Genomic DNA, 12,757 nt, shown 5'->3' with positions numbered 1-12,757 from the left:
TAAGCAACAACAGGATTTAAAAACTATATGCTTTTAGTATCTATAAGGACACCTTAGCTGCCTTCTTTCTAAGAAATAACACTAATTTTCTTCTTTACGAAATGAAACTAAAAGTGTATCTGAAACTAAACAAATCGTAGGAAAATTTACATGTCATGATGTCCCTACCCTCTGCCAAAGACCCCACCCATGCGAATCAACATTATTATGTTTATAGGCTTTGATCGCACAGCCCCTCCAGACACACAATTGAAATTTAAGCAGATTTAGTAGCTGTTTATATTAATAATGTCGCAGCTTGAATCGGCATCAGCTGATTCGAGGCAAGTGCTTATGGTTTTGTTTGTAACGCACGATCAAGTACAGTAGTTACTCGACAAAGGCAACCTAAAGGAGCCACTTTAATACCTGTCTTAGTTTACCTGACATTTCTAAGCAATTTAGTACTTATTATTAAAGATTTTATAAATTAATTCTTTTAGAAACTATATAAAAATGTAAAAAGGACCTACAGATTCTCATCTAATGCTTCAATAGTTAAAGCCTCGACTTGATTAAAAAAAATGCCATAATGAGATTTAAATTACTGCCAGCGTGCGATGATGAGTGCAACTCAATTGAGCGCCACTCAGAGTCGCCCCACAATTGAGTGCGACATACTCATTTGGAGCGGTGTTTGGAAGGTATAAAAGCGTGAGCCGGTCAGTCCACAGCCAACAGTTTCCTCCGGTTGACCACAGAGCGAGCACTCCAGTACCATAAATCTTCTTCAAAAGAACCATATTCAGTATGAAGACCGCCATTGCCATCCTGCTGTGCGCCCTTCTGGGCCTGGTGAGTAGTCTCCAGGAGCAGTGTAATGAGCTGAGGCTGACCTCCATTCGATTCCCGTTCGCAGGCCTCCGCCACCGAGTACAAGCTGCGCACTCCCGAGGATCTGCAGGCCGCTCGCAAGGAGTGCGGTGCCAGCAGCAAAGTGACCGAGGCGTTGATCGCCAAATACAAGGCACTGGACTATCCTGATGATGAGATTACCCGCAACTACATCAAGTGCATCTTCGTCAAGTTCGATCTGTTCGAGGACACCAAGGGCTTCAAGGTGGAGAATCTGGTGTCGCAGCTGGGCCAGGGCAAGGAGGACAAGACCGCGCTGAAGGCCGACATCGAGAAGTGCGCCGACAAGAACGAGCAGAAGTCCCCTGCCAATGTCTGGGTCTACCGTGGCTTCAAGTGCTTCCTGACCAAGAACCTGCCCCTGGTCCAGGCCGCCGTCCAGAAGAACAACTAAGCAGATACGCAGCCCAGCACTTTGCACTCAATTCTAGAACCGCGACAGAAGAACATATGCCATCGAACGAGGCAGCATTTTCCGGTTGGGAATGCCCTCCTTGGCTCAGCATTCCTACAATTGAAATAAAAACCATATAATAGTGCTTGAAAAAGGAAAAGAGGTTCCGTTTATTTCTCTGCCACACATATCATGCATAAGTTATGTCCGGGATTTGCGTAGCTCCAAGAGTTTCTGGATCGAAGTAGGGGATACGTCCTGCATCATTATCATTCCCAAGAAAACCTTGTCCCGCCCAAAGGAAAGGCATTGAACGCTTGTTTAATTCGGATATATTTGTCATCTTTTCATTTCAGTAAAATGCAACTTCTCTTTTGTTTACTCTATATATTTTTTTAATATATAAATTCTGCACTTTTCTTTTCTTTTTTTTATATATATTTTGTTGAATTTCTTCTTTTCCCAGCGTTCTTTCTGTCTTCTTTTGTATATATATAATTTTTTTTATAATTCTTTTCATCCTTCTTTTATTTAAGTTGCCATTCTTTTAACTTCTTTTATTTTGGGTTTTGATTCTTCTTTTCTTTTTCGTTTCTTTTTTTATAGATATATTTCTTTTTATTTTATACTTGAAAAATAAAATGTGTGAAAAGAGGGGTGTTTGGTGTATTTGGGTGCTTCAAAAAACATTATAGCCAAGTCAAGATATAAACGTTTTCCATGATGATTTTTTATTATTTATTTTTTTTTAATATTTTCGAGGTTTCTTTCTCTTTTTCGCCTGTTTATTTGCTGCAGATGCATTTTTTGTATTGAAACGAAATATTTTTTTCTGGCGCTTTCTCTTTTGACTTTTGTTTTCGCTTTTTTCTTATTTTCTGTTTTTTGTTTTTTTTTTTTATTTAGCAAAGAAGTTTGGCAATGAAATAATGTTTTTTGAAATAATATTGTAAAAAAATCTGAAATCAAATATTTATTGGATTAAAGAACAGTGTCGGTTAAATCAAATAAAGGCTCTATTTGTCGTCCCCCAAGGCAAGGCATTTACTTTAAGTTTAAGTATTATTAAGTCAGTCTAAAATCTCAGCTATAAATAGTTAGGGTTTATTATTTCAAGGTCCCGTACTTATTTATTATTTTGTTCTCAAATTCTATATAAAAAGAGTCCGCAAGTAGCAACAATTCAACCTTAGTTCATTATCCATTTAGGCATATTTCAAGTCTCAATTTATGGGATTTGTATCAAAATGAGAACGCCCAAGGGAATCTTAAAACTCGCCATAATTTATAATTGAACAAGAAGGAAAAAGGAGCTATCTTTGGGGAATCGAATTGTAGACCCTTGGAATGTTAACTGTCAAACCGTCATAACTAAGCCAAAAATATGTTAATTTCAATTCGGAAAGCTTTCCTATACTAGCTTTTATGGGGTTAATAAACATGCATACTACTTTTCATTTTTGACAATTTTAACGATGTAACCCCTTATAAAATTTTGAAACTTTTGAAAAAAATTTAATTTTGTGCCGGACATAGCTATATCGATGCGGCTGTAAATGCTGATCAATAACATATATGGTATTTAGGGTCGGAAATGACTCCTTCACTTTTATAAACCCTGAAAGGGTATAAGAAGCGCAGTCTTTTTAAACTGATTAATACCCATCCCACTCTCCTCTAATTATCCCCCAAAACAGTCTCGTACGGTAACGTTCATAGATGAGTTAAAACAAATGTAGAAAACACTTACCTTACTACGGTTTTAATAAAACAATAATCAATAGGGAGCATAGTAATTGGCGCGACCGCGGTAACCCCTACTGAAACGAAAGACAGACCGGGATTAGCTTGGTCCAAGCGGCATACGGCTGGCAATAACCACTTACATAGCGCGTCGGGCGCCTCGGAAGGTGGAGTGACAGCACGACCCCCGGGACACACGGGCTCCTCGACCCCGGAAGCTGCCGCGGGCGAAGCGGTTTGTGGTGGAAAGGCCAGGACGGTTTGTGCGCTTTGACATTACCTAAAACAAAAGAGAACCAATTATTAATGACACATTTATACAAAAAATCAAGGCAAAAAGCTAACACACCTTGATTTGCCGACCCCGGAAGAGTGTCTCGTTCATGGCCAAGGCGGTCTCGACAAACTCCTTGGATCCGAACTCGATATACGCAAAGCCCTTGGGGTGGCCGTCAGCCTTGTTGCAGAGGATGGTGACGCGGTTGATGGTGCCACAGCCGTGGAAGTGTGCCTCTAGCTCCTCAGCGGAGGCGCCATAGTCTACATTGCCCACGTAAACGGAGCGTGTGTCTATCTCCTGCTTCTCCTCGAGTGACAGTGGCACCGTGGCCAGGCCAGTGGTGGAGCCACCTGCCATCTGTTTGTCCACCTCGGATTGCATCTGCTTGATCTTCTCGGCCTCCTCCTCCATCTCCTTGACGCGAGCCTTGATGGCCTCCAGTTCGGGGTCGATCTGCATGTTGCCGTCGTCCTTGGAAGGGATAAGTAGTGTTGGATAGATTAAGTACTGGCCAAAGGAACGCCCAAATCCAAGCCAGACGAGGCGAAGCGACGCTTTGAAAATGGCGACTCTGGCTTTGTTGTATCTCGGTATCTCCCGCCAGAGCTTTGCCGGATGAGAGCTTTTCCAGGGAATTCGGTTGCGCGTGTGCTTTCGCAGAGCGGAATCGACAAAACTGGTTTTTTGGCCTCTATCCCTCAACTCACCTCGGTCTCTGCGGTTAGTTCGGCCTCCTGATCCCCGTTCGTCTCCTCCAGCGACTCCAGAAGCTGATCCTCGTTTAATGTGATATCTTCGTCTGCCATTGTTTTGTTTACGTTTTTTCGGTGTTTACTGGCAAAGCTTGGTTTGGATGGCGTAAAAGCTCCCGGCGCCAGTTAACGCAGCTCTCTGTCCAAGAGAGGAGGCGAAAAAAGAGAACAAAGAGAGTTAAAGACCGGACAACTGAGAAAAAGAGCAAATGGCTCGAGAGCGAATGCAAATGCGGTGAAATTCTTGGCCCACTCAAAATGAACAAAAAAAAGATTGACGTGGGAAAGTTGATTAACCTCGCCTGGATTTTATTGTACACGAGATTTTACTTACGTTTAAGATATTTACAATACACGGGCGGCTGCTACTGCTGGTGCTGACGTTTTACTTCGCTCAAAATGGCCGCTGCACAGGGAAATTTTTCTGCACTTTAAACTGATATTTTCCACTCAAAAGGCACCCAAATCGCAGCCTTCTCGTATCAATAATGACCTTGGATCTCTCTAGCACTCAATTAAAGTCGTATTACGGTCTAATATTTACAAAAAAGAACACACGTAAATTTAACCACCGAAAACAGATTAATTTTCGCCTCGTTTATAGATGACAGTTCGGTACAGTTTTCGCCTCGATATGTTTTCTGGTATTTTTAGCGGACCTAGCTAATTGGCAGCACTGGTTGTGACTCTGGTCACACTGTCGATTAAATTGGCAACCACCATTAGCCCTTTATAAAAGTTTTACAGTGCTCATTTTTTAAAGAAACTCTAGTTTTCTTGCACGCTTCCGTGACGAATTTGCAGGTATCCAAAGGTGAAAATGGACGTGGAGCGCGGAATGCGAAATTCCTTCTCTAGTCTGGCAACTCCTATAAGTGTGACCAGCTGATATTAAGACAAGTCGTCGGGCATCTCTTGTTAAAATAACAACAAACTTTATTTTTACAATCTAAATAAAAAAAATTATAAGACAACAAGCCTAAACAGATAAGCAATTTAAATTCAAATGAACGACTCCTCGGATTCTGAATACGAGGAGGTTGAGTACCTGGTCTTTGCGGATTTTAAGAACTCCATCGAACCCAACGAGCTTAAGCACGAGGATGCGGCCATTAAGGTCATTGGGATCAAAAGCGACACTCCAATGGCTGAGGTGAATGGCCACATCTATAGGGGTCGTTACGAATATTCCGTGGGCACTAATTTGTTCTTCGAGAAGGACAACCGGGACGAGAAGCAAGCTGGGGATCCGCTATACGAGTCCGTGTGTCGTCAGCGGTACAAGTACGTGGATAAGTCCACCAAGGTGATATCCTTCGAGCGAACCTACATAGACAACTTGCAGCAGCTGCTGGCTGAGAAGTCGGCCAAGGCTGAAGAAGGCGAACAGGCGGGAACTGAGCAATCTCTCAAGTTGAATATAACCTACAAGGAAGCGATTAACAAGTTCGGGGAGGATCTTTAAGTCAGGTAAGCGAAAGTGTATTTAGTTTAAATTACCATATTCACCAATGTTCCTTCCCTCAGCATCATGGAGGGCTGCTATATGCCGACGGGCCCTGCATTGCACCTAGGCAACTTCCTTGCTGAATACAAGAGAAAGCTCTCCGACAGCGGTGCCGAAGTTCCATTCTTTCTGCAAGCCAATCCTGTGCTAGTCGACGTCGGCGAGAGCTGCTCCCTGGATATGATCGACTCTCCAGAGGACAGTTCAATTATCAACTTTCAGCCCGGGACCGATATCTATCGCCCCGTCTTAACTCAGCCTCAGGAGGGCCACCATGTGCCCCGTACCTTTTCCGCTTTGAGTCAGCACAAGGCCAAGTCAAGGAAAACGGCCTTCACCCGTACCCCGTACACCTACAAAATCAACCCGCCACCGGCGGACGCCAACGATGTCGTGTTAAATGACTACGAGCTGGAGATTAGTGTCCGCGTGTACCGACCACCTCGTGCAGCTCATCGTGGCTATAAGGTGGAGGTGCCTGTTTTCGCAGAGGAGTACCTTTGCCTGGGAAGCAACTACCTGACCGATCTGCGCGACAAGATTACATGCATATGTGCGGGCAAGCGTTTTATAGACATCAGCGTCGACCCAGATGCGCCATTGCCCACCATCGACACAAATCCCGGTTACTTCTTCATCAACGATACTTTCTACAATGATATGCGTAATCCGAACAATAAGGACTACTCTGAGACGGTCATCCAGTGGGCTAACACTGCGCACGGGATGCAGGGCGATTCATTTAAGGTGCAAAGTATGGAGAAAACGCGATTTAATGATCTCACTGTGTCGCCTGGGTCGCCGCTGCACTACCTGCACCACGGCAATTGCGAGCACTTGTTTGTCATTTCGCAGATCGAGGTGCTAACACCGCGTAGTAAACGCCCAAACCGCAGCCTGTATCCCTGCCCGCGCAGCTATAGCGCCTTTAATCGCAGGACATGCTACATGTGCGGCATTAACAGTTTTCACTTTATTGTCGAGAAGTCGTCGCGGCAGCTGCACGACCCCTCCTACCTGTGCCGCACCTGCTTCCTCAGTTTCTACTACGTGGATGGCCAGAAGGTGGGCCACTTCAAGGCCTATCGCATTTACGACCACGATGCGGAAGAGCCTAGAGAAATCATAGAGGCAACAGATGATTGACTAAAGTACATAATATTAGATAGGTGTATAGTTCCCATAATTAAATACGATACCTTGAACGTGCTTTGACTTTTATTCCCCAACTCCATTGACGGCTTTCAACGGTCAATGGGTTTAAATTGATATTTTATTGTAAAATATTCGTAGATAGATTTAAATAAAATACACACATACATTGCAACAAGAGTAATTGGCATTGAGAACGGATTCTTCGGTTGCCATAAAGCTGCCTAAGTTCCATGCAATCTAGATTGGCAAAGGGTTAGTGATGTCCCAAGTTGGGAATACAAAAATGCAGACCGAACAATACTTCATAGGCTTACATCTAGCGTTAGTACATACACATATTATGCAGTAGTTCGATTTTTACAAAAAGGTTTTAGAGCATAGACTTGACCAAGACCAATGGAAAACAAACCAATAGACTAATTTTGGCCAATAACATAGTTATAGTTATATATGTATAAATATCCTAGACAAGATACTAGTACTAGTGGGTACTTAGCAATACCATACAGTAAAAACCTGCACACTGGGAATCGTAGTCCGTAGGCGTGCTTGTGGTGAGAGACAGTGCGTTTAGTTACTTGGGGCGTAGAAATGCATCGAACATCGAAAACATATTGCCAAACCGTCCAACAAATATATATATCAATACGAGTAACTGCAGGCTGTAGTTCGCCCGGACATCTTTGGTGTACGTGCTTGCGTTTGCGTTTACTTCTTACTTCCGTGTTAAAGCTTTGACCAGCGGGCGCTAGCTCTGCCTAGCTCTGGAAGACCAGCTCCCGCTCCACCGACAAGTACTCCAGCATCTGTGCCGGCACTGGCAGCTGGGCCAGCTGCTCGCGCGACAACTGACGCTGCAAGACGCGGCGACAGAGGTCCTGTAGCTTGGGCATGTTGGCGTACCGGCTCAGAGGGTACTTAAGGATCACTGGGAACGGTGGCTGCATCTCGTTGGGCACCTTTACGAAGCAGACGAAGTTGTCGTTGGTGCAGCGGTGCAAAATGTCCTCAATCATCTCCACTATCGACTCGTACTTTAGTTCCTCGAAGTGCCAGAACTCGTCACGATACTCTAGCCTATAGTGCAGGGTCACATTCACAATGCGGAAGCTCAGCGTGAACTGGGAGCCACTAGTCTCCGAGTCGCGGACAAGGAACGACCCAGTGGGCTTGTCACTAAGCTGCCGCTGCGAGTCGCGCCTGGAGATCTCACCCCAGTACCACACTTGGCTAAAAGCAAACAAAGAGCATGAGTCATCGATCGCTGATCAGTCAAAAAGTTGTGCTGCGGCTGCGCTTACTTGAGCATCTCCGAGCAGGCCTTGTACATGACCTGGTTGGGCGAGTGGGCGTCCTCGCGCTCCAGCCACTTCTTCCGGATAAAACGCAAATAGTCGTGCGTAAACGGCAGCGTGGGCTCCATGCATATGGCCGGGGTGAGGAACTCATAGGTGGCATCCGTGGTCCCGCCATCGTCGCAGTCGCCCATAGAGTGCCAGTTGCGCAGCGAGCTGAGGCCCTGGCCCACCTTCCGGCGCAGTCTCGCGAACACGTTTCTCTTCTCCCGCCGCCTGCGTAGGGTGCCCGTGGCCCCATTGCTGCAGCTGGCCATGGAAGTGTCCCCAGCCTCAAGGACACATACCTCGTTGTTGTTATTTTGATGGCCTCCAACCCCAGTGCTGGCGGAAGCAGACAGCGCCGAGTCGGACTTCTTGCGCCTGGTCAGCGAGTGGAACCAGCCCTTCTTCTCCTTGTCCCTCTCCTTGCCCCTGTCCTTTGTGGAGTCTCCTCCGCCTCCGCCACCGCGCTCCTGGTTACGCTGGCTGCTGTGGGTTTGGCTCGGGTCGCCGTTGCTCATTGTGGAGTGGGATCGGAACGGAACGGAACGGCGTCCTCGTGGTGGTATCACATCATTGATCTAATTCGGAGCCGTGATTAATGCCATCGAAATGGTGATAAGAATTATTTGTTTTCGTTGGAGTACACAAGAAGTGTGCAATCGTTATCGATATCGGTCGTGCTCCATAACGCTTTAGCTAATTTTTTGGAAGCGTTAGGAAATTCTTACTGACCAGCTGCATGCATTTAAAATATATATTTAATATCTGTGTTGGTGCTCGTTCCTGATTGCTGTCCATTGTCGTTTAGAAATATGGACAACTTCTCCATGAAGCTGGATTTGTCAAACTTCTTTAAGGATGAGCGTCGACAGTCCCTAGTTTTCATTGATGCGACTTGGCAAAACATCAAGGATGTGCAGGATCACATCCAAAATCTTTTTAAGTTGGTAAGTTATTTCAGCAATATATGAGTTCTAGGATCTAATGTCTATCCTGCAGAAGGACATTAACTTGCTGACAACAGATGGGTGCTTTCTGCCGCCCCGAGAAGCGATCCAAGTACTTAAAGGAGCCCAGGGACTCAAGTATGCGAAGTTCCTTAGGTTCTCTGAAACACGTTAACTTATTAATATCTTATTTAACGCAGGGCCTTTCGGTTCAGTGCTCCAGAGCAAAATGACTTCGCCACCCCGGCTCCAGTGACCAAGCCCAGTAAGAAGCGCAAGTACACTTCAGCGGAGGAAGAAGTCGAGCTGCCCAGCTCCACTCCAAACCGTCCGTCCAAGCGTTCCAAAAAGAAGATCTCGACAGTGCCCGAGATTGCGGCTGTAACATCTCCAGACCTGAGCATTGGGCCCTTCGAGTTCCCGCTGAGAACTTCACAAAATAGCACAAAATATGACAAATCAAAGGAGGAACCATCTTTGATTCCTGGTCATAGCAGTTCCAAAACCAGTCGCACAATTCGCAATAAATCGCTAGTAGTTTCAGCGGAGGATCAACAGATCTTAGGAGAAGAACCTGCGCCACAAAATGAGGTTCCAGCTCGTCAGCCCATCGTCTTCCGCTGTCCGCTCATGGAGCTAGACTCCAATACCACACGAACATTCGAACTTCCAGCTAAGAAGAACAACGTTGTAATAATTGAGAATATTGAAATTAAGCCGGCCAATGGGATTCATTTAGAACCGGTGGCTACGAACAAGCCAGAAGAGGAAACAGCAGCCGACGTCATTGAGGCGGAGCCAATGGTGGCAGATGAAGAAGCATCTGAGCTCTTAGAGGAACAGCCAAAAGCAGATAGTAACCAGCAGCAGGATATGGAGCCAGAAGAAACTGGCAATCTCACCAATGCCACTGAAGCCGAGACATCTCAAATTGAAGAGAAAGTTGAACCACAGGGCTTCCCACAAGGCTTTGTTGACGCTCCCGCTCCGGCTCGCTTTTGTGCAGAGAGCTTGTCCTCCGACTCCGATGACGACGATGTAATGGTCTTGGATGACACCAATGTGGATGATTCCGACTCCGATGTGCAGGCAGTGGCTCCCACTGAAGGTAAGTGCCATTCACAAATAATATTTATCTGAATGAGTGATATTCTTGTCACAGAAGCAAAAGAGGCACGTCCATCGGACATTATTCGGGACATGTTGCGGAGCTCAATTCCATTGGAAGACTTGCCGAGTCGGGGCGATTCCATACTCTTCAAATTATTGAAGGTCAAGGGGAATCCGAGCTTAGGTAGCACCGATTTCATAGCTGGCAACTGCACCTACGTCAACCGCCGCAGCAAAGTCATCACACTGGAAGTCATTTGTAAAGCAGCAGCCTATTTTCACTCACCAAGCTTTCTTTTACAGTCTTTTTAATTTATACCCGCAGCCTGCCCCTCCGAATTTAGGCGCATCCTGCGCCAATACTCTAGCAGTCTGGACGAGTCCGGCGACGAGATCAGATGCCTAAATGTAAACATCAAGGACTTGAGGGAAACAATGATTATCGTAGACACAATTGACTGACTTGGCGTACATAATTTTTTGTTCTATTTCCAGGGGTTCATATTTCTTTATAACTTTGTAAAATATATATAAAAATGAAACAACATTGAAATGTACGCTTGTGTGGGGAGTTCCTACTTGATGTGCTTCTTGATCTCGTTCAGCAAATCATCGGCCTCCTCACCAGTCTTAACGCGCAACAGTATCGTGGCCTTAGACTCCTCGGGAGTGGGCATCCACACCATTAAAACGTTGTTCTTGCCTTGCCGATTGCATGGTATCCCTTCGCTCAGTATGAGGTTGATCAGGATATTGCCCAAATTTGTGTCAGCCCGCACCACCAACTGTGTCTTCTCAGAGTCCTTGATCGGCTTCAAGTAAAGTGTGCCTACGCCGCGGTCAACGTATTCGGCGTCCTTTTTTATATATACCTTGCAGCGCTTAGAATATATGGCATCATCTTCTTTGACCTGTTTTAAAAATAAGCTTGTTTAGATTTTAATCAAGCAACACCCCTTCGAAGTCCATTTACCTGTGTGAACTCCACCTTTGGCGGCTTGTCTTCGTCATCTTGAGCGTCTTCATCGGCAACAGCTGCTACTGCTGCTGCTGGAGGCTTAATATTGCCGAAGGAGAAGGGCGTAGAACTGGAACCGAAAGAGAATCCCGTTGGGGCTGGAGCACCAGGAGCCTCGGCTGGCTTTCCGAAGCCCGAGAATTTGGAACAACCCGGCTTTTCATCGTTGTTAGTCTTCAGTCCGAAGCTAAAACCATTTGTTTTCGGGGGCGAGACTACAGGCTCATCGTTTTTCCTTTTGACGGAAAACAACGTTTCGTTCTTCTTTTCTGTGGGCAGGAAACTAAATAGGCCCCCCGGTTTGGGGACTTCTTCCGTGGCCTTAGACTCGCTGGCTGGCTTCGAGGAAAATCCAAAGATGCTACTGGCTGGAGCTGCGGGTTTGGCGGCTGTCGTTGGCGTTACGCTGGGAGTGGTCGTGCCGAACGAGAACATGGGCGTGGAGGATGTGGTGGTTGTCCCACCACTGGTGACTGTACTGTTCACCGTCTTGGCGAACGGCGATGTAAAGCCGCCAATAGGACCGCTGGGCTTGCCTAAGGAAAATGTGGCAGTTGGCTTGGCTTGGGGCAAGGTGTTGGTAACAGCAATAGATGGCAACGGCGCAGCAGGTACCAATAGTTTTTCCTTCAAACTCTTCAGGTGCTTCTCGTAGTCATTAAATACTGGAGTCAGGGTGCAGTACAAGGTCTTTTTCAACTCCTCCTGAAGAAACTTTAGGATGGAAGTATTCAGGTTGGCCACGGCTTGGCGGTACTCGGAGGGTTCGCTGTTGCTGGAGCTTGACCCGACGTTGGCGCTGGCGACTTCAGACTTGGTGCTGGAAGGTGACGTCTTGAACACTGACTCACCAGTACTCTCCTTCTTGGCGTTTGATATGGTGCCGAAAATGGATGTGCCCAACTTAGTGCTATCGGTGGCCGTGCTAATGCTGGTGCTGCTGCTGGAGCTGGTGGTGTTGAAAATGGATGTGGTCGGCTTGGTGCCATCGGTGGTCGTGCTAGTGCCGCTGCTGCCAAAAAAGTTTGTGGTCGGCTTGTCGGCCGCCGGGGAACTGAAAGAAAACATGGGCTTGGCGGCACCGCTGGTGGTGGCCGTAGCAGTGGTTGTGGTTGCCGAAAGATTGTTCAGGAAGGAGAACGGTGATTTCGCGCCACTTATTGCATTATTCGGCTTGCCAAAACCTGAAAGAGTACCATTTGTTAAAACAAGCTCGCAGCGCCGTAAAGAATGTCGAGCTCACCCGAGAATCCGCTGAATACGCTCTTGGGCTCAGCCGGGGTTTCCTCGGTGCCGGCGGTGGTTCCGCCGGTACCCATGCGGCGCGCCTTCTTGATAGTGCGTGTCTTGAGCACATCCTCGGGGGCCTGCCGGAAGACACCGCGCTCCTCGGGCTCCTCCTCTTGGTCCCAGTTGTCGTGGTTTAGGTTTGTGGTGGCCTGCCGCTTGCCAGACATTTTATTACTATCCCAGATTAAATTCCAAATGTCAGAAAATGCTGGGAAAGCAAATGCCCACCGCGTTGCTGCTCGATATGTCAGTATTTTCAGCGCCGAAATGAGCAGGTGTTATCGATAGGCGGCTGCGCCCTCGATAGGCGAGCGATATCGATAGGCA

At 46.5% G+C, this 12,757-nt stretch overlaps 7 protein-coding genes across 7 annotated transcripts; 4 read left to right on the top strand and 3 right to left on the bottom strand.

Moving 5' to 3' along the window:
• Positions 1-757: 757 nt before the first annotated feature.
• On the top strand, positions 758-1,448 carry Obp44a (Odorant-binding protein 44a). The gene is made up of 2 exons (XM_020948429.2): positions 758-834; positions 899-1,448. The coding sequence occupies exons 1-2, from the start codon at positions 790-792 to the stop codon at positions 1,286-1,288; spliced, it is 435 nt and encodes a 144-aa protein (XP_020804088.1). The 5' UTR covers positions 758-789; the 3' UTR covers positions 1,289-1,448.
• Pabp2 (poly(A) binding protein nuclear 1) lies at positions 1,432-4,718 on the bottom strand. Its single transcript, XM_020948408.2, has 6 exons — positions 4,398-4,718; positions 4,019-4,202; positions 3,381-3,782; positions 3,175-3,311; positions 3,039-3,105; positions 1,432-2,247 (listed from the first exon to the last, which is right to left on the bottom strand). Exons 2-5 carry the CDS (start codon positions 4,115-4,117, stop codon positions 3,066-3,068), a joined length of 678 nt encoding a protein of 225 aa, XP_020804067.2. The 5' UTR covers positions 4,118-4,202; positions 4,398-4,718; the 3' UTR covers positions 1,432-2,247; positions 3,039-3,065.
• A 351-nt stretch (positions 4,719-5,069) lies between these two features.
• On the top strand, positions 5,070-5,710 carry LOC110180734 (uncharacterized). The gene is made up of 2 exons (XM_020948419.2): positions 5,070-5,533; positions 5,591-5,710. The coding sequence occupies exon 1, from the start codon at positions 5,070-5,072 to the stop codon at positions 5,526-5,528; it is 459 nt and encodes a 152-aa protein (XP_020804078.2). The 3' UTR covers positions 5,529-5,533; positions 5,591-5,710.
• Positions 5,595-6,897, top strand: Pbp49 (proximal sequence element A Pbp49). Its single transcript, XM_020948384.2, has one exon. The coding sequence runs from the start codon at positions 5,595-5,597 to the stop codon at positions 6,714-6,716; it is 1,122 nt and encodes a 373-aa protein (XP_020804043.1). The 3' UTR covers positions 6,717-6,897.
• On the bottom strand, positions 6,771-8,759 carry Socs44A (Suppressor of Cytokine Signaling at 44A). Its single transcript, XM_020948396.2, has 2 exons — positions 8,027-8,759; positions 6,771-7,955 (listed from the first exon to the last, which is right to left on the bottom strand). Exons 1-2 carry the CDS (start codon positions 8,581-8,583, stop codon positions 7,484-7,486), a joined length of 1,029 nt encoding a protein of 342 aa, XP_020804055.1. The 5' UTR covers positions 8,584-8,759; the 3' UTR covers positions 6,771-7,483.
• Positions 8,565-10,669, top strand: coil (coilin). The gene is made up of 5 exons (XM_020948376.2): positions 8,565-9,012; positions 9,065-9,150; positions 9,213-10,120; positions 10,175-10,381; positions 10,448-10,669. Exons 1-5 carry the CDS (start codon positions 8,878-8,880, stop codon positions 10,582-10,584), a joined length of 1,473 nt encoding a protein of 490 aa, XP_020804035.2. The 5' UTR covers positions 8,565-8,877; the 3' UTR covers positions 10,585-10,669.
• On the bottom strand, positions 10,582-12,753 carry Nup50 (nuclear pore complex protein Nup50). Its single transcript, XM_020948438.2, has 3 exons — positions 12,384-12,753; positions 11,096-12,324; positions 10,582-11,033 (listed from the first exon to the last, which is right to left on the bottom strand). The coding sequence occupies exons 1-3, from the start codon at positions 12,595-12,597 to the stop codon at positions 10,698-10,700; spliced, it is 1,779 nt and encodes a 592-aa protein (XP_020804097.2). The 5' UTR covers positions 12,598-12,753; the 3' UTR covers positions 10,582-10,697.
• Positions 12,754-12,757: the final 4 nt, after the last annotated feature.

This window comes from Drosophila serrata, unplaced genomic scaffold (genome assembly GCF_035046125.1).
Source record: "Drosophila serrata isolate PLE 108 unplaced genomic scaffold, ASM3504612v1 contig_184, whole genome shotgun sequence".
Taxonomy (NCBI): Eukaryota; Metazoa; Arthropoda; class Insecta; order Diptera; family Drosophilidae; genus Drosophila; species Drosophila serrata.
This window is presented reverse-complemented; position numbering and strand designations above follow the sequence as displayed.